The 23,889-nt window shown below is 45.4% G+C and overlaps 5 protein-coding genes across 5 annotated transcripts; 1 reads left to right on the top strand and 4 right to left on the bottom strand.

Moving 5' to 3' along the window:
- Positions 1-1,253: 1,253 nt before the first annotated feature.
- TRUGW13939_09522 (uncharacterized protein) lies at positions 1,254-5,101 on the bottom strand (the record flags this gene model as incomplete). The annotated part of the gene is made up of 4 exons (XM_035492644.1): positions 1,254-3,327; positions 3,380-4,169; positions 4,223-4,467; positions 4,527-5,101. 4 exons carry the CDS (start codon positions 5,099-5,101, stop codon positions 1,254-1,256), a joined length of 3,684 nt encoding a protein of 1,227 aa, XP_035348537.1.
- Positions 5,102-6,966: 1,865 nt separating this feature from the next.
- On the top strand, positions 6,967-9,673 carry TRUGW13939_09521 (uncharacterized protein; the record flags this gene model as incomplete). The annotated part of the gene is made up of 4 exons (XM_035492643.1): positions 6,967-8,488; positions 8,952-9,081; positions 9,208-9,495; positions 9,571-9,673. 4 exons carry the CDS (start codon positions 6,967-6,969, stop codon positions 9,671-9,673), a joined length of 2,043 nt encoding a protein of 680 aa, XP_035348536.1.
- An 869-nt stretch (positions 9,674-10,542) lies between these two features.
- Positions 10,543-12,171, bottom strand: TRUGW13939_09520 (uncharacterized protein; the record flags this gene model as incomplete). Its single annotated transcript, XM_035492642.1, has 5 exons — positions 10,543-10,931; positions 11,000-11,081; positions 11,108-11,375; positions 11,968-11,990; positions 12,058-12,171. The coding sequence occupies 5 exons, from the start codon at positions 12,169-12,171 to the stop codon at positions 10,543-10,545; spliced, it is 876 nt and encodes a 291-aa protein (XP_035348535.1).
- Positions 12,172-18,045: 5,874 nt separating this feature from the next.
- On the bottom strand, positions 18,046-18,636 carry TRUGW13939_09519 (uncharacterized protein; the record flags this gene model as incomplete). Its single annotated transcript, XM_035492641.1, has 1 exon — positions 18,046-18,636. The coding sequence occupies one exon, from the start codon at positions 18,634-18,636 to the stop codon at positions 18,046-18,048; it is 591 nt and encodes a 196-aa protein (XP_035348534.1).
- A 2,765-nt stretch (positions 18,637-21,401) lies between these two features.
- Positions 21,402-23,622, bottom strand: TRUGW13939_09518 (uncharacterized protein; the record flags this gene model as incomplete). The annotated part of the gene is made up of 2 exons (XM_035492640.1): positions 21,402-23,252; positions 23,305-23,622. 2 exons carry the CDS (start codon positions 23,620-23,622, stop codon positions 21,402-21,404), a joined length of 2,169 nt encoding a protein of 722 aa, XP_035348533.1.
- Between the last annotated feature and the right edge of the window lie 267 nt (positions 23,623-23,889).

Genomic DNA, 23,889 nt, shown 5'->3' with positions numbered 1-23,889 from the left:
TTAGATTAAGTGCAGATACAGAGAGGGTAGTTACCGAATACGAAGGGAAGTACCGACCGAGTACGACGTACACAGTCAATGTTACTATCTAGTTATCGTCGATTGCGAATCTAATACCTGTAGAGTATGTACTCCGTAGAGTGTAGTTACAGGATCGGATCTACAGTATGCTGACTGTGACGGTGAATATGCCCGCTCCCGAGTCAATAATTAACCTGTGAAACAATCGCATCCATGGTTCGCGAACCCCCCTCTTAAATTGATCTCCACGAGGTAATAAGGTATACTCCGTAGTTGTTGTTCTCCTTAATAATTAATTTCAATTTTACGAACCGCTCCTTCTTAGTACTACTGCGAACGGAGTACATCCGACATGGGCATGTCGCTATAGACAAAAAAAAAAAAAAAAAGTCATGTCTGTCTGATCGACAAAAGCACGTTGCCGGATCCACAATCCACTTATCCAATTGTATAGTAGTATACACATATGGAGTGTATCTCTGTAGGGACAGTCCCCTGTCATGTGTGCCGAAACAAATAAGAATCCGGCTTATAACAGGTGGCTGGCTGTAATAAGCATGGGTCGGTCGTGTGTGGCTAATTACATGTTTCACATTGACATGCATATAAGTGCAGCAACTATCATTATTATAGTCTAGACCTCTAGACTCGATATTTTTATTTATTTTAATATTAATTTCTTTTGCTAATATATATGCCGTAAATCTATAGAATCTAGCCCGCATGCTGACAGGACGGCATGATTCATGCGTCATTCCCGTATCAGGCTTAGTCTCAGGAACATGAAACAATGTCCCCTCGTGCATTGATGTTTCACTTTTAGGCGCGTCAACAAGCGGTGTGTATGAGCTTTTTTTTCAATTAAAATTATTATTGACATGACTAGTAAGAATTATTGACTCTTTAGCCTGTAAGTGATTATTACTATGTATTTAGTAAGTTGAATTGGATGAATGGAAATAATATTCATCAACTCCTCCTATATTCTCACATATGGCAAGTTGCAACTCCAGGCTCTGATACTGTCCGAAACAAGATTAAGAGTAAAAGCATAGTACAGTGAAAGAGAAACTCAACCAACTAGCAGTATAACCAGTAGTTCTGTATTAGAAAAAAATAGGTTTGAGAAAAAAAAATATACAATCCCATGTACAAAAGACTTCAACAACCAACGCCCCCCCACCCCCCCAAAAAAAAGAACTCTCAAGTATTGAAGAGAAAGAAGAAAAAAATCAAGCACGAACCGCTGCCCCCTCAGATGACTTTTTCGCAATAAAATACGTCAACAGATTACGATGGTCATTACCCGTCGAGTTGATCATGCGCCAAAACGCCTCCTCGTCGTGCATCATCTCATGCAACTCGACACAAAACTCCGTCACGGCGCGCCTCACATCCGGTTGCGGCTGAGACAGACTCGTGTTTCCGAACTGGCCCAGTCGGGAAATCTCTGCGTCGCCGAGTTTCTTCTGATATTTGTTGAGTCGCCGCAGCAGGCCGGAGAGCACGTAAATGCCCATTGTAATTGCCCGGTAGCCCTCGTCGTCGTTTTGCTCGGCTTCGACCAGATCGAGCACCGCGGTCATGACTTCTTGTGGCTGGCAGGAGGATACGATGTCTTCTGCTGTCTCTTCAAGGCCGCTGACAATGTGGTTCGTCGTCAGTTCGTATTGTTTGCGCGTATTGAGAAGCGAGGTCATCACGCGCGGGTAGTACGCTGCAAAGTATGTCTCGTTGTGCGCAAACATCAGCCGGATCGTCACCAGAATCTGGGCCTTGAGATCCATAGACCGGCTTGCCGATGACCGCTTCTCATCGCTGGCGGCCGTCTCCAGAGCGTCCAGAAGCGCCACCAGCATCTCGTTGTATTTGGACTGGTCCGCGAAGAGCGCCCCGTGGTACTTGATCAGTCCTTGCAGCTTGCGGTACCCGTGCACATCCAAAGCCTTTGCCCGAATGCGTGAAATCCCTTTGTCAATCATGTCTTTTGCTTTTGTGAGGTCTTTGGATCTCGGGCTAATGCTTCTACGCCTCTCGCCCGCTCCGACTTTACCCCACGCTCGATGGCCATTCTCTGAACCGTCTGGTGGAAGCGCATTATCAACATGCTGCGCGCTCGGGCTGAGTGTCGTTTGTTTGTCATCGCGTGGCGCAGGTGTGTTGGGCTCATTCACCTGTATCTCCTCCAGCACCGGGTGATGATTGTCAGTCAACACCGGCTCTTCAGTTTGAGAGACCGTCTCGTCGACAGACTTTTGTGCGTCGGGGTCTTCGTAGACTCTAAGACCAACAAGTCTCGCCTCGGTGTGATTGACAGACCTAGGAGTCACGGGATTTGGTATCTTGCTGTTCTGGTCTTCGCTATTGTGTCGCGAGTGACGTGCATTCGGCGAGGCGATGACTGAAGACACACCCCTCGACTCAAGGCTAGTTTCTCGTGAGTGTGATATTTGCATTCTGGAAGGCGTGCCCTCCTGGCTGGCTGCGTTTATTAATGGTTCGCTTTCAACCGGTGCAGTCACAGTTTCCGTAGTAGCAGCAGGGATGGGCTCAGGTACAAAGTCACTTGTATCAACAATTGTACCCTCCACTGCCTGAGTGCCCTCATGTGAATGAGGTACAAATGGTTCGTCCACAATCAATGGCGCTTGTGCAATGTCCTCGGGGTCACTCTTTGGCCCAGCGATGGCCCTCGGGTCATTGGATTTCAGACCTGCAATGTCTAATCGTTTAGGTTTGCTCCTAGCAGTAGTACTCACTGGAGCGCCTCCAGCTCTCGACTTGGGCCGTCCAGGTGATTTTACAGTTGGCGTCTTTGCTCGGGTCCTGACCGGACTGACGTCTGGACTAAAAGTCTTGTTATGAGAAGCTGCACTTGGTGGTCTCCTGTCCGAGTATGGATCCGCAGTAGCAGGTCGTGGTATCTCCGGACGTCGCGCCTTGGCTCCTGGTCGCATTGGCGCCGATGACAGCGACGACAGATGCGTACCCGTGGGAACCGTCCGCGTGGTGCTGCCCGTAGGCTTGGAAGCCTGTGCCCGAGACGGAGGACGTGTAGGTTTAGCTTCAGCATATGTAGATTGTGCAGATTCAGGCCGTGGAGGAGCGCTCTTAGTGGCGCTCTTTGCCGCCGCCGCTCTCTTCTGGGCTGCGATGGTCTCTTTGAGGGTGAGACGATGACTTGCGGCAGAGACACTATTGGACAATCCAGGTCGAGAGCGGCTGTCTGAGGAATTGGTACCATTCGGGTTATTTGGGTCCTTCTCTAGCAATGACTTTGACTTTGTATCCAGTGTGGACATGATTCTGCAAAGCGCGTTAGCCTCCTCAACTCACAAACCGAAAAGGGCCTACATACTCATCGGCTTGGTCAGGCCATGACTGGTTAAAAGTCCAATAAGTCTCCCGCATGCTTTCTCTGACACCAGGATTGGCGTCTGCGAGACCTCTTTTGATGCATTTCTCGACCACGTCAAGGCCGCCGCCGTGCTCAATAGCGCTTTTGTGTCGAGCTTGTTTGCTGAGAAGAGTCTTCAACCAACCAGTCGCATATTGGCGCGGCTGGGTATTTTTATCCTGACAAGCAAACCAAATATGCTGAAGAATACGAGGCGCATAAGTGGCGTTCTGTATGATTATATCAACAGTAGCGTTGGCATTCTGCGCACTGATTTTCTTCATTCCGGCGCATAGCTTAATCATGTTTTGTAGCAGCATCTCCACCATGGGATCAATCCCCGGGCCACATATTCTAGCAAGGTCTTGGATAAAAAGACAGCCAGCTGTCGATAAAGTGGTTCGCAATGAGTTGGCAACTTTCAGGATTCCATCAAGAATGTTCTTGATGCCTGCAAAGAAATGCTGTGGGAATGAGTGAGGGGCATTTCCCCGGACAAGCTTCCGCAACGTCTCAATCGACTTTTCACGAGGGATCCAGTTTTGTTCGGATTCCCGGCCTTCAAAGTGATACGACATGTTTCGTAACATGTCATCAATATCGCGGTTTGAGTCCACGTCAAGAGGTTCGATGTTTTCATCTTCTGCAGCGGCCGCGGCAGAAGCAGCTAGAGAATCGGTACTGATGCTATGAGACAGGCCAGCTGAAAATTTATCCACTTTCAGGGTCGCATGAGGGGCGGGGCCGGAGTCTTGGGGAGCATGTCAGAATTATTCCCTTGAAAAATAGAAGAACCAATCTTACCTTCTCGAGAATTTCCGACGCGGCTTTGGGGGCGAGTAGAGAGCACTGAATTGGGTCTAGGAGGATCATCACGATGGCGAGAAACCGCCAAGCTGCTCGCCGGACGACGTGTTTCTGAGCGACTGCTCGACATATCATGATCCGAGAGGCCAAGGCTGGAGAGAATCGCCGAGACAATCGATTTCCGAACACCATTTTCGGAGAGTTGCCTTTTCAGGTCTGATTTGGCTCGGGAGGGAGCAGATCTAGTGTTCTAGATTAGCCTTGTGTGTTGAAGACGTTTCATCAGGTTTAGCATGCTTACTGAAATATTTCAATAACGGTGGTTTTTGCGGCTTCTCGCACGCCACTATCAGCATCCTCCAAAGCAGTAACGAGGGAGGGCACATGGGCGCGGAACAGTATGTTGTGCTCTCTGGTCATAGTTGCCAGCCATATCATGCTCGTCTCTTTTGCTCGTGGATTCTTTCCCACCATAGCAGTTCCAAGGACATGCTGCTCGACATCTTGGGGCGCTGCGGGCCAAAGATCGGTAAAGGCTTGGGCAGCCAGGCTGCGAGGGCGTTCCTTGTGATCACCTAGACGCTCGAGACAAATAGGGTACAACTGACGAGCATGAAAGGCGATCAAGTTGTGGAACTCTTGGATATACAATCGTTTCAGCAAATGACCCAGGGTAGAGAAACCGGCAGACGACAGAGAAGAGTGCTGCGCAGAGATGGCAAGTCGTAGGATGTCGAATATTGGGGGAACAGCCGCCTCGGGGACGTTCTTCTGTTTAATGTCGGATTTTAGGTTCGTGACGGCGGCGACCTTTGTGTCAACCGAGGTGTTTGGGTTTTTCAGGGTGACCAAGACCTCAGAGGCTCTGGAATCCATCTTTCATATATTTATTCACGCGGAGAATGACCACGCGGAAACGTTCATCGAGGGCTAACGTAGTCGCAATGCGGTTTTTTTTGAGCGCGACGTCGACGGCCCGGTACGTACGTAGAAAGGAGGTTGACAGGCGTGCGGTAGGACGAAATCGACGATCTTCCTAACTAGATCTATCAGAAACCGTATCAGCAAGGGTTGCGCTTCACGACAGCAAAAGATCCTCTATAAGTCAACGTGGGGCAGTCACCCCAGAGGGCTGTTTTGCGCTGCAGCAGGATGGACAGGCGGATTCGGGGGGGCGGCTTACTGGAAACGCGCTTGGCCCTGGACCTTCTGGTGATCGCCCGGTGTAAAATGAACACTGCGACACGTATCGATGATGATTGATTAATCGTTCAGGCGATACTGAGAAATCTCAAAAGGCGCTGGCGGTGGTGAGAGGAAGGAGGCGCGATGGACACGAACAGGGTGATTGATGTGCCTGACCCAAGTAACTAGTGTCGCTTTAGCCGCAGTTGGACCACGGTAGTAGTCGTAGTACTGTAGTAGCGCGACAAGACAAACGTGGATTTCCGTAGAACTCAAAATTTAATAAGTTGCGATGGGAATTCAGATGTCGAGGGGCGACAAGAAGGACAGACATGAGAGATTTGCAGCGGGCCTATGAAACAATGGCAGGTGTCGTTGCCTGGTGGGGTCGCTGCCCGGTTGTTTGTTGACGTCCTTCTCAATCGAGCTGCATGACTGATCTAGTTGAATTCAGGCGTTGCTGACGCTAATGCGCCTTTTGGGCATAATCTTTCTTGATTTCCTTTTATTAAGTGACGTATATTGCAAGTGGGTATTTTGGTTTCTTATCGCGATACTAGTTATACTTGTAATTATATAGTCGTAATTATATAGTCTTATCGCGACGGAGTATTTTTGATACAAGACTGTGAAATAGCTTCGTGCATTATTGTTCGATTATTATTCCAATGTCATCTGTCGTCTGCATGTTCCACTGTTCACTGTTTAAATGTTTTCAAACGTTCAATCTATATGTATTTCTCTTTTTCTATTGTTGATTCCCTCCTACAAACGCATAAGCGCACGACCGGCAGTATAGGGCATTGGAATTTAATTTTCCTATTCGAAGAAATATATACTTTCTTTTAAAATTCAGTACACTTCAGGGTCGGTTACTTCTATTCTATTGAGATTCGACAAGAGTTGTAACCTTCCTTATACACCACCCCCCAAACCCACGAGTTGCTGTCCTTCCAAATGAACTTGAATATAGCAGTTCACACCCAATCACTGTACTTTTTCGAAAAAACACATTCTCATTTCCTGAGGATCCTGCTTTGGCAACGCTTGGTATTGCACCTCTCCCAATTTTAGTACTCTCGAACAATCACCGTTTACAGTATAGGCGTTGTGGTGGAAGATGACAGCATGATTGGTCCTTTTTTTTTAATCTTTTTTTTAAAAAAAAGAAAAGAAAAGAAAAACGTTCTTCTTACTGTAGGAGGTGAGTGAATTTGCATCCAAAGCCCCATGTCCGATGTTATCTTATAGGCATACCGGACAAGTTGCTCCTCAGAACCGCTCGAGCAGCTAGTAATCAATTCTTTTGATCACGCATTAATTAGATCAAGCAAATCACAGGTTTTAGGAACGATTTTGCACACCAGAAAAATATGCCAATGAGAAGAAAAGATGAGGTCACCGGTACATTCAACTTGCCGAGGCGACATTTATTTGATTATTCATCGGCTACTCAAGAGGTTAATTCTACGACATCAAACAATACATACCTTCCAACAAATACACAATTTTAAATGCGCATTTACGCTTGACAACTTCCACTAAAATTCAAACAAATGTCAGGATCTGCGGGCATCCAGTTTGATCCTGTGCTTTCAGATGTTTTGTCTGCACGTTCATATCTAGAATTAGCGCACGAGGGTTTCCCTTCAACTCATGAGAAAAGTGCCAGTGTGTCGCGAGACAACCATGAGCCTCTCGTTTTGGAGGAGTCGATGGAGATTGATATAACTTGTGAAACACACCTACAACCGCAATTCGGAATATCATTGCAAATGGAAACGCCGAAAAAGCCGCAGACTCAGCCCGAGGTTAAGGAGACGCAACCTTTGGAGCGACCTGTGCGAAAACGAGGCCGTCCAAGGCTTAGTACGGCTAAAGATAATACTGCTATCGAGGTAATAGTCGGTGACCTGAAATTAAGCTTTACTACAACTGACACTTTCCAAAAGGGACGACGATTGCAAATCCGTCGCGCGCAACAAACTTATAGACAAAAGAAAGAAGCCACTATCCAGGCACTGAAGACCCGCGTAGAAACTCTCGAACAGACGCTTTGGAACGTTTCAAGCATACTTTCCGATGTCAATCGCGATGAGCCAAATGCTCTCAGTGCCATTGAGTCCGAAAAAGACAAACTTGCTCGTGCTAGACATATGGCGCTGGCAGAAATTCTCGGAACAGAGATTTCTGATAGAGACAGCCAAGAGAGTGAAAACTTTAATATCTTGAAATCTTTATCTTCGCGAGCAATCGACGAGAATGATGACTCTGGGAAGCAAAAGCCAAGTCCACACCAGCAAACAACATATTCACATGAACAATGGTCCTCTAATCTACTCAATCGTCTTTTCCCGTCAACGAATATCTATACGTACAGCCACCAAGAATCTAATTTTTCCCGGTGGCTACAGCGTTTATGTCTGGAACAAGTCTGTCACATGTTGACCGACTCTCACACTGACCCAAATACCATGAGCCGGGTCTTTGGGCTTTTCCCGTGCCTACAGGATATGCCTGGTGTTCGACGCAACTCTCTGCGACTTTTGAACTCCGAAAGGGATGGCCCGCTAGAAACGACAAATAAACTGCCATTCTACACTCTCGGTGGTGCGAGCACACACTATCCAAGGACCGGATCAGATGGTCAGCCGATTTATCCTGAAAATCGACGTAGACCCGGTAGGATTTTGCGGCGAATGGTGAGCATCCGACGCCGGGGTGGAATTCAGGATTGGGACGAGGATTGGACTTTGGATGTGGAACCAGAGTTTGACATGGAAGAGAGAAAGCCAAGTGAGCAGGAACTTTTACGTTCTTTTGATCTGGAAGGCGAATGGTATGACTGCCATGATGTGCAAGGATATCTTGAGCATTGCGGCATCGTACTAGATGGATCGCCGCTATGGCCGGAGGTTCCGGCCACAACTGTAAAGATCTTGCCCAGTCTCTCGCCCAAACAATCGCCATACCAGTCTTATGTTCCTATGGACGAAAAATCACCAGTGGACAGAAGCGGGTCGCAATTTCTGAGTAGCGAGTCGACCTATGTTCTGGACACTGAATGCTTCTTTGAATGTGAGTGGCTCTTCATTATTACTTTGATGCTTTGCATTATTTTGACATCCCTGACAGTGCTTCTGGCCAATTTTCGATTTCTTGGCAGAGCTCCTGGGTTTCACTTTCGGGATATTAATGATGCTTTACAGGCGGCTGTTCACCGGCGACTAGGAGACTGATCTCTCCTGGGGAGGGGAAGCTAGACATCTGCCTGGATAATTGAATGCATCTTAGGGGAAACCTTTCAATAGACATCAAATTTATTATTATAGGTTTTTTGGGCCTGTTACCTCTTTTTAAGGCTCAAGTGGCTAGTTTCTATCGAGGTGAGAATAGCGGGTGATAAATGATCTACAAATTTATTTATTTTACTATTAAACGAATATACACAGAGGTAAAAAAGCCAATATTAAAACGGATCAATAATCGAGATTCCGTAAATGACCGAAGGTCGAGAGTAAAGCAAAATGCTCGCTTCCAGTCTCTCAGATGCGAGATCCAGGAGGAACCCTGGCACTCGCCATGTTCAACTGTACCAAACCCATAATTGTGGCATACAACGGTCTTTCTGTTGGGATTGGCATGACGCCTACACTGGCCGCCACTATACGGTAAGCATATCATAGGTATAGATCTTATGTTAGGATGTTAATCTGACGCTTTCTCAACATCGCGTATCGAGAGGCCGAATTCGGCTTTCCATTTTCCCGGATCGGTCTTATTATGGAGTCATGTAGCTCGGTTTTCCTACCGCGTATGGCTGGCTATAGCAACGCAACATATCTTCTAGCCACAGGCAAACGATTCCCTGCGCAATCTGCAGTTTTGAACGGTATCTTTGCAGAGATCTTGGACGAAGCCAAGGACGTCATGCCTCGTGCGATTGAACTTGCGCAGGATATCATGACCAACATAAGCACGATGGCTTTGTATTTGAATCGACAGCTCATTTGGCGGAATCCTGATAGCGCGGAAGGGGCTCACCTGGTAGACAGCCCGCTACTTTATGATATGTTTGGTGGAAAGTGAGTGCCTTCGATGAGTTTTTGTTTTCTTTCTCAATAAGTGAATGTAAGTGAATGGAACTGATTTCTCCCTAGGGGCCATATGGAGTTTAGGGCTTCTTTCTTTGAAAAGCGCAAGCCCACGTTCACCGATGTTCTGTCTAAAAAAAGCCCCACGAACATACCCTTGTTGGAATGAACTGTCTGTACAGAGCAGGGCTCAGTCGCAGACTAGCCACGAGAAACTTTAACTGGATCCTGGAAACTATTCATTGTGCCACAGGTGAGTCTTTGTTACTACGCTATTATTGTTCTCGTATTGGGAAAATACCACCTCGAATTCGTTTTTCTGGACAGTAAAAGTTTTAATGAGCAGATAAAACTAATCTGAAAAGGTGTTGCGTATAAGGTATAGATGTGTTCGTATTCTTGAAATACCGAATAGATGAAGGTAAGAGTAGTGTACTTCTGAGCCGTGTTTGTGGTCTATTCTCTAAAGGTTCCCAATTTTACATAACTTTAAGGGCATGATAAAATCGCAAAATTATGACAGGACTTTTTGCACGGCGAACAGGATTTTCGTGTACCGTCCATCAAAACCTGCCTACATGAATCTTATTATCGTGACGAGTTATCACATATTACTCCGTTCAGTGAAAAGATGGTGTAAACCCGGTAGATAATGAGATTGGTAGATCCAGTCTGTAACAAACGTATCCCCAGTCTTCACTGTGCAATTTCTTTATTCTTGAGCAACCCAATAAGACGTGGACAACCATTTCTTTCACGCCCACATTCTCATTCTCGTCCTCTTTTTGAGTCATAATTGATTGCAAAAACGGTGCACATCTCTACATTCTTCGATTGTCCGTGTTATTCAAGGGATGCTAAACTAGATTTATGATTACTCCGAAGTCTCTTGTTTCAAATTTTCGTTACGGTGGTAGTTAAACTATCGAATATCGGCGTGGTATGGCAGGTATCGTATCCGCCACCGATATTCGATCGAGTAATATCCGCCTCGGCGGATATCGTCAACACCCCCTAATATCACTCTGGTTTCCCTCACTACTTATTCAAGACTCCAAGGGTCTTTAGAAAGATCTCACTCCACCTGCTGGCGGTGTTTACACTCACCCACTCCCACAGTCGCTTCCATCTGTGGGCCCTCTCTGCCTTGCTCATTTTTAATTGGTATATAGCCCCTGCAAACTCGTCCACATTCCATAGATTAAACTGCAAGCTGTCCTGAAGAAATTCTGCTGAACCAGCAAATTCAGATAAAAGGAGGACACCATGCCTTTCTTGCTGGCAGGCGATGTGTCCGAAATAAACAAGGTTGAGGCCGTCCCGAGTAGACGATATGATACAGGCGTCGGAGATAGCGTAGAGGGCTGCGAGCTCAGGTTTAGAGACGCCACTGAAGAGCGATTGAATCGGTGTGATATCGACTTCACCTGGATAGAGAGAAGAGGTTTGAAATTAAAACGGATAAAGAGCGAACAGCTGGGGCAGTATGACTTACCATATTTTCCGTTTACTCGTGAAACACTCTCATCGATCTGGGTGTGTAACAATTGATAGCTTTCCACGTCTTCCCGGCTGGGCTGGGGATCAGAATTTGTAAAAGTACAACCTTCCCAACACATTCCGCGTGCTTGGTAAGAAGAGCATCGATAGCAGATATCCGCAGTGGGATACCCTTGATGTAATCGAGACGGTCAACTGAGATGATCAGCTGAACATCCTTGAACCTCTCTTTAAGAACTTCCATCCGTTCTGTGGCGGCAGGCTCGGAGAGAGTTTTGGGAAACTCGCTAAGGTCAGTGCCGATCGGGCAGGTGAGAACGTCGACGGCTATTTCCTGAAACAGAACCTGAGACCCTCGAGTATCGAGACCCCTGTTTTCTACGTATTAGTTTACTACTTCCGTTTAATCGTGTAGGGAAAGTCATGTACATGATTTGACGGCAAGATTGCAAAAAGTTATCTGTATGACTCTGGATATGGAAACCAGCTAGATCACAGCTGAGAAATCCTGCGAGGATATCTTTTCTGACTGGTAGGAATCGGAAGAAATCGCTGGACGGGATAACTGTGTGCAGAAACAACCCGAGTTTAATCCTTTTTTTTATCCAATTGGAGTACCTCGCGGAGGTGTGATGGAAGTAGTAACAGGTGGTAGTCATGTATCCAGACGGTATCACCATCTTGCAGTTCGGATAGCAGAGACCGAGCAAAGATGTGATTGACTTCTTGGTAGGCCTCCCAATCTGGGTTGATCATGTGAATCTCGTGCATCTGGTAATGCAAAAGAGGCCAGAGAATCTTGTCTATATAGGTAGGGATTAAAAATTGCCGGCGAATGACGGTTAACAAGGACAAAAAAAAAAGGGATATATTGAGCGTACTTGAGAAGCCATTGTAGTGTTTATATGCAAGTTCCTTAAGGAAAACTGGAATAGCCTTGTTTTTAGCTAACTGCTTCCTCACTCTTTACTGATCTTCGTCAGGCACTTCAAGACCAGGTCAGCCGTACTAAAAGAAATTGGTGGAGTCAGATAGACTTCGAAGGGCGCTCACAAGACCTCCGCTGGAAGATGAGGTCTCATATTTTACGTCTTCTGTTCGCTCCAGAGTCACAGGAAGACGGTTTGAAATAACGAATACTGCAGGCTCACGGACTGTAAGTGGCATCTTTTGATTCAATCTACATCAGGCCACTGTACCGTCAGGTGTTGGGACTTCTTGCAAGGGTTTCTGCTGCCCTATAATAAGATTCCAAGGGTATGCCATCTTTTATATAAAATCCGGGCCCAATCTCCAAAAGCCGACCGCTGACGTAAATGCCATATAAGCATCTTTCGTTATATGCTTTTTTAGTGTGCGGTCATTAACTATGACATAACTAATAACGCAATTCACACTTAAGCCGCCATCTGTCAGGATCTCGATTTACTTACCTAATTCGGTTAAGATTAACTCTTCTAGATTAGCGGCTTGGCTATATATCACATCTGACCTCGGAATTATTAATGGGTGCTGATTTATCTCAGCACAGACGGTTCTAGTTTAGCGCCTTTTTTCTGCTGCCCCACTTGACTAACTGTTTGAGGTGTACGTGCCTGATTTACGTGGCCTGGTGAGATGTTTAAAGAACTTGTAATTTTGATAGCTTTTTCTGATATATAAAGTGTGAGGATTATTCTTAGAGAGTAGGCAAACATTCGGAATAATAGTAAATGTATAGTCCTATACAGTACTAAACTATCTACTAAATCTTTATATAACTCTCCAAAGATGCTATAGTATATATAGCCTAAGATAGTAGTACCTGTGAGGCCGTGAGACCTTCGGGACGCACCAGATGCCGCACCTCGCTACACTAGCCTCACAGAGGGTTGCCAAGCCACTAATGAAGCGGCATATATATTCTGACCTTCGCACAGGGGTTGCCGAAGGTCAGCAATCAGTTTGACTACCTAGCGAACCATAGCTTTACTATCGAATCCAACTCTTGCCTGCTCTCTATATAATATCCTCACAGTACCTTAGTAAGAATTATAACTCTATAAAGCTAGTATATCTATAGTAGCACGGTCTAGAATTAGTAGTTTATACCTATTAGCTGTACAATTTTGCTATTAAATGATTCACATTATTGTGACGTGCCTTTTCCAAAGATATTCGATTCCTATCTAGGGGTGCGATTCTCTAAAACAACAAGCATGGGAAAGGAATCTAACTACCAGGACCTGCGGGAAGGTTTTATCTTGTGTGCTTAGGTAACCAGCTTGACCCCTTATGGCCCCGGGGTGAGGCTATCCCCAGATCTGGCACCGCGGGTTAGGGTTGATGCCCTTCCTGCCTGAGGCCTCTCATCCGGCCATGAGGCCGCTCCTACCTTTAGAGATAGCCTCAGGCTCAGCTATCACATCACCTCTCCCTTCGGAAACACTTGCCCTCAAGTGTTGGTTGCTGGTCTGTCATCATCTGTATGCTCTTCAACAAATCAATCTTCCTCCATAGCTTTCATCCACGCATCCAACTGACGCGGTGGACCTAGCTTCTTAGGGTTAGCATCATGGAACGATTTCAGCGCCAGTAGAATATTCGAAAAGTATCCTACTGGATACTATACTAGATCTAGGTCCCTGCCTAGCCAGCTTATTTAATAGCACAGCTTCTTCCAGCGCATTTGGGAGTCTAGGATCCTATCAACTTCCCATTCCGAATTTCTGTTGACCTGAAGCTTAGGACATTCCTTTTTTAGTTGATCAGTAAGAGGCTCAGTCGAAACAGCACGGTGGAGCTTGTCCAGGGAAAAGATATAGTGTACTCATACGCCCTGCGGTAAATCCAATTCAAAGGCATATTCTATTTTATATAGTATCTTATATGGCTTTTTGGACTGATGGCCTAGCTTTCTGTCTAGTCATCCTGTATCCCATCCTTTGTTACTAATATAAATGTGGTCACTAACTCTGAAGTCTATCTCCTGTCTATACTTATTTGCTTGCCATTACTGTCTATTTTATGCTTCTGTAATATTATTATAGACATAGTTCTATATACGCTCTAAATGCTGTATCTATACTTAGGCTTCTTTCTTATTCAGTATGTAGCTTCTAAGTAGTATTAGTGGTGCCTAATCAAATGACATCTGAGAAGCATAACCTTTTTCTATCTTAAATGGGGATATCCCTGTAGATTTCTGTGGTAGTGACGTAGCTGTAAAGTTGATGATTGATAGATACTCCAACTAGTTGTCTATTACAAAGTTAATATATAGCCGTAGCTGCTACTGAAAATACTGATTTGTTATCTTTGTTTATCTATCTATCTAGGTATGCCATACTGTTGATAGCTTTATCTTGATGTGAAGAATTTGGCACGCCTCTCTCCAGAACTCAGAGATGAACTGGCTTCTTTAGTCTGATATAATGCTGTCTAGCAGGCCTATCTATAGAAAGATATACTAAATCTATAACTTTACTATATCTCTAGCTGTTACCTCTTTATAGCACAGTATAAAGACCGGTCTTTTAGTTAAGTGGTCAACAATAATAAAAATGTTATCAAATCCCTATTTATTCTGGGGCAGCTCCATGAAGTCTATCGATAAATACTGCCAAAGTCGTACTGGGATAAATAACGGTTGGAGGAGTCTAGGGGCCTTGTCCCTACACGTGTTCATCTTCTTACATGTCTTGTAATTGTCTATATACTAGTTCATATCATTGTTCTATGCCTCCTAGTAGAACCGTTCTTAGACTAGCTTCAGCATCTTTGTATGTCCTAAGTGCGCTATTACAGGTTGTTAATATACTTTGTCTAGCAGTTATATTTATAAATCGTCCTTCTTAGAAACATAGAGTCGTTTATTAAAGAAAAGTTGTCCTTTAATTACTCTATAGCTCTTCTCTTTCCTTGAGAATAAGACTTCAGCACCTTTCTCGGCCATATATTCCTTGTTGGCTGCCAATACCTTGGTAACAATATCATCCTCTACAGTTAGGGTGACTAGTTCTGCATATACTATCTTAAGTGCGATCTTATCATCAATTTTATACTGTGGCAGTAGCGTTCGGTTCTGGTGGTCAAGGTTTTTTGCCTTTTCATCTTCTCTCTAGGTGAGGGTGTCCGCCAATATATTCACTTTTCCTGGTTGGTATCTGAGTATAAAGTGGTATTCCTCTAAGAACTCGCATCATTGGGCTTGTTGGGTGTTCAGAGCTTTAGTAGTTATAAAGTACTTAAGAGCCTGGTGATCTGATAGAATATCAAAGGACTTCTGTCCTCTCAGTCTGACTAATTCGGACTTCTATTCTTTTAGAGCCTTTATTACTGCCAGTAGTTTCTTGTTATAGATGTTGTAATTATGTTTGGCTGGGGTTATTGATGTGGAGTAGTACGCGACCGGATGCTATTCCTTATCTTTATATAGTTGAGATAGGACTATAGCCACTACTCTGTCTGACGCGTCTGTTTCCACGTGGGTTTGGTGATTGGGGTCGTAATGGGCTAGTACTGGGGCTTTTAATAATTTCTTTTTCAGACTTTCAAATACTTCTTCGTACTCTTTACTCTATATAAATGGAACGTCAGTTCGAATGAGGTAATGCAATGGCCTTGCAGTTTGGCTGTAGGCCTTTATGAACTTCTAATAGAAGTTGCAGAAACCAAGGAATGACTGTACTTCTAAAACTGTTATTGGCGTCTTCCAGGAAAGGATAACCTTAATCTTTGCTAGGTCGACCTCTATCCCCTCTGAGGTAATGATAAAGTCTAGATACTTGGTCAATATGATATGGAACTCGCATTTTTTGATACTGGCTTGCAGTCCTGTCTCTTGGAGTCTCTCTAACATCTATTGCATATGCATCTTATGCTCTAGCTCATTCTTGCTGTATATCAATAGATTGTTGATGAATGCAATTATGAACTGGTCAAGATAGTCCATAAAGATATCGTTGATCAGTCGTTGAAACATCGCTGGTCTATTGGTGAGGCTAAACGGCATTACCTCATACTTAAAAGTGCCATACCGACAACGGAAGATAGTCAGATCTGTGGAGTCTGAGTGCATTCAGATTCGGTGGAACCCCTGCCTAATGTCTAGCTTAGTGAAGATCTTTGCCTTACTCAAGTGCTCAAAAACTTTCTTGATAAATAGCAGTGGATATTAGTCCTTTTTAATTAAAGTATTCAGCTTGTAGTAATCAATATAGAAGCAGAATCTACCATCAGCTTTCTTAGCTATAAGGATTGGAGACGTGAATAGTATATTGCTAGAGACAATAAATCCTTTATCTAGATTATTAATAATATAGTCTTAGGCTGTTTAGAGCTGTTCCTCTGATATTTGATATAAAGGACTATAACTTAACTCTAGGTCCTGATTTAACTTGATCTTGTGGTTATACTTCTAGTGAACTGGTAACTCGTCTGAGCAGATCTTTGAGAAGATATTGGTGAACTCACAATACTGATTTAGTAGCTGCTGCTTAATCTCTTTACTTTCAGTCAACTTAGTTATTCTTTCCTTCTTAGTTTCTAGCGCCTGCTCTATCTTACAAAAATTAGTTATAAAGACATCTGTAGTCTTACTTTTCATATAATAATAGAATCTGGCAGCTCCAATGATTACTATATCCATTCCATATGTTCTTCTTTCTAAGCGTTAGCGATGTGGGTTTCTCATCAGACTGACAACTGGTAATGCTTCTTTGGTACTGTCAAAGGGTCCTGTGACATTCTCTGATTATAAGACTTTCTCCATTTTCTACAGTTCTATCCTTGATTACATCCTTTACGTTCTTCCTATAACTATAGGCGCTTTCCTTTAAGGTTCTAGTTATAGGAGTAGAACAGGTTCTTTCATTAACTAATCTTGGCGCTCCATATCAGCTTAGTGCTCAAGATTGACTAGTCCATTTCTTCTTAGTATTGTCTTTAGTATGCGGATGAACTGTTCTCTCTCTATTTAATCTTTAAGAGATACATCCTCCGGCTATAAAAAGCGATGGTTTCTGTAATCTATCAACACATTGTACTTCTCTAGCCATATATAACCCAAAATGATATTGTGATGGCCTAATCATATTAAGAGAAAAGGTAGATGTCATTATATCCAGCTATCAACAATCAGTGTTAAGATTATAAGATGCGTGACCGGTTCCACTGTCTTCCTATCATATCCTCTCACCCCACAGGGTTCAGAAATGGGTACTGTGTATGTCTGAAAATGTCATGCAAGCTTCTCCGCTAAAAATATATCTAAAAAGGCAAATCTGTTGGCTCTAGTATTGGCCAAAGCTTTAGTACAAATTAAATATCCATTCTTAGCTAGCTGAATAAATACAGTTATACTATCCTTCTTTCTCTCTATCAGCTATGAGAGATCCAAAGCTTCGTTGTCTATACTTGATGCGCCTAAGAAGGAGACTTCTCCTAGGCATAGGTGTTTTCCGACTCTTTGCCTATGTTATCCTCCAAGGCCTTTAGATCTGGAGCCTTCTTCTTGAGGGGGCACTTGTCAGTATAGTGACCGCTCAGTTTATAATTGAAGCACTTGTCCTCGCTCATTAGCTTCTTTTTTTTTTCCCAGGAGAGCTGTAGTTGAGGAGCTTTATTCTTCGGCTTCGATCCTTCGGAAGTATTTGACTGGTGGCCTTTCTGGCTATGGCCTTTACTGCTCCTAATCCTATAGCTGTGGACGCGTCATTCCCCTTCAGCGATCTGCTCGAGGCAGTTGGCAGTAGTATAGCATCCTTGTACAAAGGTCTGGTATAACACTATTAGGTCGGTACTTTCTTTAATTATAGCGTGCTGTATATCGAACAAGAGTTTATAATAGAGTTCCTCCTTCCATTCTAATAAGGCGAGGCCAGTTTCCTGGGTAAGAAGCGTAAATTTTGACAAAAAGATCTGAAACTTCGAATCTCTCATTACTAGGCGACGGAGTTCCATCTTTGCATTGATCACGCGGTTCTCATCCATGTAGATTGTTCTCAGATACTCGAAGATATCACCGACATCCTGGTAACATTGTGTTGAGTCCTTCCAGAATCATAGGAGCAAGTGGTTGGCCGCTTCTCCCTTACACATTCCCTTCACGTACGCCATACGGGCCAGGGCTATTGGGTAATGGTCAGCGTTGGCTTCCAACTTATTCTTAATATCGATCTCCCATAATTCGTACTTGGGATCAATTCCATCTGATAGCAGCTGGCCATCTGGTAGCTTAGTGGTTTTCTTCTTGTGGTCTCCCCCGGCTAGAGAGGTATTGGCGATTGCGGCATCACGCTCTGTGATCAGTTCAGATATAGCCTGGCGATGGTCGGCCAGGTTGCTCTTGAGGTTCTGAATCTCCTCTCTCATAGAGTCGATTTCCTCTGTGTCGTTGTTGCTAGACTCAGCGAAAGCCTCTTCTAGTCGTTTCTCCTGTATGGAGAGGTGTTGGAATAAATCTTCAAACAGGCTTCCAGGGTCGCTTCTGCAAAGCTCAAGGAATTCATCCTTATTGAGTGGTCCTTCAGGAACATCTCCAAGCTTCAGTTCTTCGAGGTTAACGGTCAAGCAGCGACTGGGCTCTCCCACATTGTCGTTGCTGGCGCTCTTGCCATGCTGACGTCCGTCAGCGGTACTTGGTCTTGCCATCGTGCTGGCTCACAAGATTTCCAGGTTTCGAATGAAGGTAAATGAAGGTTCAGGGTCAGAGCGCTGATAAGGCGTTTGTCGTGGCTGTACGGACTGTGCTGAACACAAAGAGGTTGAGATAAAGAAAAGTCTACCCTCAACCAGAGCGCTGACTGCAGCTAAGTACTGGCTGTGCTAGTCATGAGAAAGATAAAGATAAAGTATAATGATACTTGTTGTAATGTGACGTGCCTTTTCCAAAAATATTCGATTCCTATCTAGGGGTGTGATTCTCTAAAACAATAAGCATGGGAAAGAAATCTAACTACCAGGACCTACAGGAAGGTTTTATCTTGTGTGCTTAGGTAACCAGCTTGACCCCTTATGGCCCCGGGGTGAGGCTATCCCCAGATCTGGCACCGCGGGTTAGGGTTGATGCCCTTCCTGCCTGAGGCCTCCCATCCGGCCACGAGGCCGCTCCTACCCTTGGGGATAGCCTCAGGCTCAGCCGTCACATTATGATTTTCTATCTTGTGGATAGTAGCAATGCTATATAGATAAAGATTATAAATAAATGCACTTTATCTAGCTGTATTTAATAGATATAATAAGGTCATATGCAGGCTAGTGATAGATAGTAAAAACATAATCAATTATTAAGATAGTATAAGTATGACTATACTATAACGTATTTTATAAGCACCGCGGGCCACATAAGCGTGCCGGGCCACCCTTCCGATAAAATCGACTTACATTGACCAAAATGTAATGATTTATCCTATTTACTATATAATTTCTATACCAAATTGTTTGGACAGTACGTGCGAATATGACCAACCTGGTTACAATTAGAACAGGTCCGCGGCGCGTGCCTGCGTGCCCCCAAAGCGACTTCTAGATTAGGCAATTGTAAAGCTTCCTGGGCTGTCAATGCTGCTGCAGCAATCTCACGGCTTTCGGAAACTGTTAAAATCCTAGGCCTGTTTATAGGCCTACCCTGGGTTGTACGCTTTTGTTTCTAGTGATTGTTTGCTGCTCGTAGATTGTGGTTTTCTTGTGCAAGAATAGTAGTAGAATTCATCGTTAAAGAGTAATCTTTTATTAACTGGTCTAACGCGCGCTTGGTGGGCGAATTTGGATTGGTTGAATGATGTCTTATAAGTTGCTCTATTGTTTTTGTTTGGCGGGTCAGGTTTTTGATATTATTTGGTGTTTTTGGTGACCAATTTGTAGAGGAATGACTTGTGCTTGGGGGGGTAGGTGTTCGCAATTAAATGTCAAGCTTAGATAGCACACGTTCTTGGTTAAATGGAGAAATGCCAGTCGCTGTAAAGCTGCTCTTAATATTTTGTATGGTATAGGCTTTATTCTGAATTTCTGAATATATTGTGAGAAAATTGTCTTTATTAATATAGTTGACACCGCAGCGCATTTGATTCTCAACTATCTGCCTATATAAGCGCTTAAGAACCGTGAAAATATCTACATCAAGTGGCTGAAGTAGGTGCGACGAGTGCGGCGGCATGTATATAGGAATAATGTTATTCATAGTGTAGTACTGATCGAATTTGGGTGTAAGATGGCTGCTATGCCTATTAAGAACTAGAACACGGTATTTTCCAACTGTAAACAGTCTTATATAAGGGTTAAATATTTTTTAAAGCTATTCAATCCCGAGTTCGTCAGATGTCTAACCGTTTGGAGACTTAGTAATTAACTAATTAGGGGGTAAGTAGGGTAAATTATACCAGTCAAGCAGCTTATTGACTAACTTTAATATAATAAGTAAAGGCAACACGATCCTACGCGTACTTATATATTCTACAGCTGTGACCCATTCCTGATTTCTAGGCTACAGCAGATGAGGTTTCTCTTTGCGATCAGAGCTGCATACAACTTTTGTAGTAGATATGATACCCATAGAGAACCCAATCTTGTTAAAATTCTAAATATCTTCTTCCTGGATTCTGTACTCGGCAAAAACACGCTCAAGATTATTAAAAAAGCTATTAATTATTGTTGGATCCTCGCATAAAGCGCGCTCATAATTATACTTGTGAATGTAGTGAGTCTGGAGATTATGCTGATGTTTTAAATAATTGGTCACTCAGCATTTACTAATGGTAGATGGTAAAGTAATGGAATTGCGTTTTGTAAGTAAGCAATTAGCTATTTGTTTAATCATTGACGGTCTGATAGGGCAGCCTTGCTTATCCATGGAAAGAATCCATTCGCGAAGCGCGATTTCTTCGGTTTCTGACAATTTGGTGTTGTTTGGACGTTTATATGAGCGGTGCAAGCGACCCTTGACTCTGGCTTGAAGCGTCGATCTTGGTACGCCAAAAGCACGCGCTGCTTCGTGTATACTGGTAATTTGTTCTTTTTTCAACGCGTTCATAGCAAGCTGAATTCTTCCTTCATTGTTTGATGGGATTTTTGCAGCGTTCTGAGACATATTGGTGTGGTGGCGCGATTTTCAAAATTATGTTGGGTTGAAACTGGGAGGAAATTGAGAGGGTGGCCCGGCACGCTTATGTGGCCCGCGGTGCTTATAAAATACGTTAATGGGCATCTCTGTGTGGACATTACAAGGGTGCACAGATATTACTAGAAAGTGGAGCCGATATCAACGCTCATGGTGGGTTTCATGGCAATGCTCTTTATGCTGCGTCAGTGGGAGGACATCTGGAGGCTGTGCAACGACTACTAGCGAAGGGAGCCGATGTCAACGCTCAAGGGATCACTAGATATAGCTAATTACAGCTTATTACGCCTTTGACTACGGGCTACTTGACTCCACTCCAGTCCACCTGGCACATCGTCTCCGGAGCCCAGCCTCTCATTAGGTTCTCGAAAAAAGCCATGTCGACGCCCTGGAGGGCCCACTGCTCTCCTCCAGCTGCCAATCCAGGGTAATAATCCTCATATGGCCAAAGAGAATCAGGTAGCTGCCCCAATTGCGCAGCCTCGTCCGCGCCAGCTGGGATGGATCGCGTGTTACCTGGCTGCGGCTGGGTGGGTGCATTGGTACCCGACATGGTCGGAAACATGTCGTTGCTAGCATCAACTGGTGTCAACACCTCTTCATCTGGTGTCTCGCTCGGCTGCGTCTGCGGAGACGGGCGCGTCGCAGGCTCTACAGCCGTCTTCGCTGGTGGCTTGGGTATCTCTTTGTTGATGCCTTCGCGGGCAATCTTGATGACGCCAAAGTAGGGAATATGTACGCTGACAACGACGCTCTCATCCAGATCTATGGCCGCCGTCTCAGCCCCTGCTGCCTGCACGCTGACCCTCCTAAAATCTTGTCGATCTCTGTCGGCCGTTTCCACGTCGATGGAGAGCAGCTGGCGCAATAATGCGGCACTTCGCTCGCTCAGTGCATCCGAACTAAGACGATTCGTCTCTTCCATATTCTTCTGCACTTGCTCAATCATAGCACGATCGCTGTGATATTGGTGCGCGAGGAGATTCTCGCTGTCGCCGCCTTTGCTGTTAAGGTGTGCTAGGAGCAAGGTCATAGCCGCCATAAGGGCGAGAAAGTCAACCGTGCGACAACTATAGGCGGCGCCGGTAGAGCTACGCAGCGTAAGGAAGCGTGAGAGCACCTCTCGGGAGGCGTTGACGCAGGTGATGTGCGCGTACTCGGACCGGCGATCGCCCGTCAACGATGACGACGTGCACAGCATGTACGGGAGATGTAGCTGGTTGAGGAGGTTATAGTGTAGCACTTGTGCGAATATGCGCCGTGTATTCCAAAAGCGCTCCTGCTTGTCTGCCACTGTTGCCACATCCAGGGGCGGGGTCAGCCACCAGGAACTGGGCAGGCTCCGTGCTGCGCTCTGCAATTCTGCATCTAGCTTCCGCGTCAAGGCAACTTCTTCCGCTGCGCTCATGTTCAGTTCGTTGCGTTCGAGGATGCGTGACGCGATAACGCAGTGGAGGCGCTCGAGCCGTCCCATAGGAGTGTCGCTAGCAAGCAACGCCTCGGACGCCATGCTGTGGTCAGAACAGCCCTGCGAGACGCCTAGAATTAGACAGAGATAGCGGTCAAGAAAGACGATACGAAACCACATCAATTGCGGGTGATATGATGTGCGCGGGTTTAGGATTGTGTACTGGGTTTGGTTATGCGGCCGGTTCAGGCCCATCAACTGGGCGATGCTCATGGCACGTCGTCCGGAGAGCCAACTGCGACGCAAGTTGCCAATATTTGCCTGGAGCACACTCTCAATCATGACACACTCAAGGCTCTCGATGCTACCGAGGAACTTGTCATTTGTTGTCACAGAACCAACAGCCCGATCGACCAGGCGTTCCATGATAACGCGCGGCAATTCCGACAGGCCGCTGATATCCTTGTGCAAAGTCGGGTGAAGATACTGGAGGAAAGAGGCGAGCAGCAGCATATAGCGCGCGATGAGCACGGGATGCGCATCCGGTTCCGGGATATCAAGCAGGACGGCCGGTGTCTTCAGGCCGATCTCGTCGAGCGTTGAATACGGCAGCGTCATGACCTCGTGGGCAAGAACCGACGGGTGGTGGCTAGCCTTGCAGATCTTCTCAATGTCGTCGCGTGGAGGCAACGACGCATGTAAGAAGCGTGACAGGCTCGGGTGCCTGGGGTGAGAAGATTGCTGCTGCGAGAGAGTTAACACTTTTTATGACATCACGTGGCGGAGGTGGACAAACCCCTCGCAACGGCTCAAAGCCAGTCGTCGATACGACATGGTCCGATCGGTGGTAGGCCGTGGAAATGCCGCTGGAGAATGGATGGGATATATGTGTATGGGTTTCTCGAGCATTATAGCTATGATTATTGTTCACGCTGCTCCGCATCTGGAAATGCGCCAGCTCTTCTGGGAATTCCTGGCGAACACACCGTGAGCCCCGGCGCAGACAGCCAACGCACAGGGCCTCGTTGCGGGGATCGGAGACACAGCGCATCTTCCGCCGCTTGCACTCCCAGCAACTGTGCGTCCCCTTGCGCAACCGTCGCTTGACATCCATTTTTTCGATGGATATGTTCCAATGTAGAGTAGTAACCTGTGCCAAAGAAAGAAAGCAAGGAGGCAAGGCTGCCGTTGAACACGGAGGAGGAGAAGATCAGGGAACGCGGCGGGTCGATAATAAGTAACTAATGTGTTCGACCGCCGAGCGCTATTCCAAAAATAGCTAGTCGCATGTCCATCAAGCACGTGACACGGCGGATGGAGATGGCCGGCGGAACAAAATGCGGCGGACGAATAGAGTAGAGTAGTACAATAAAGGCTGCGG

This window comes from Talaromyces rugulosus, chromosome V (assembly GCF_013368755.1).
Source record: "Talaromyces rugulosus chromosome V, complete sequence".
Classification (NCBI taxonomy): Eukaryota; Fungi; Ascomycota; class Eurotiomycetes; order Eurotiales; family Trichocomaceae; genus Talaromyces; species Talaromyces rugulosus.
The sequence above is the reverse complement of the archived record's forward strand: the minus strand, read 5'-3'. Positions and strand labels throughout refer to the sequence as shown.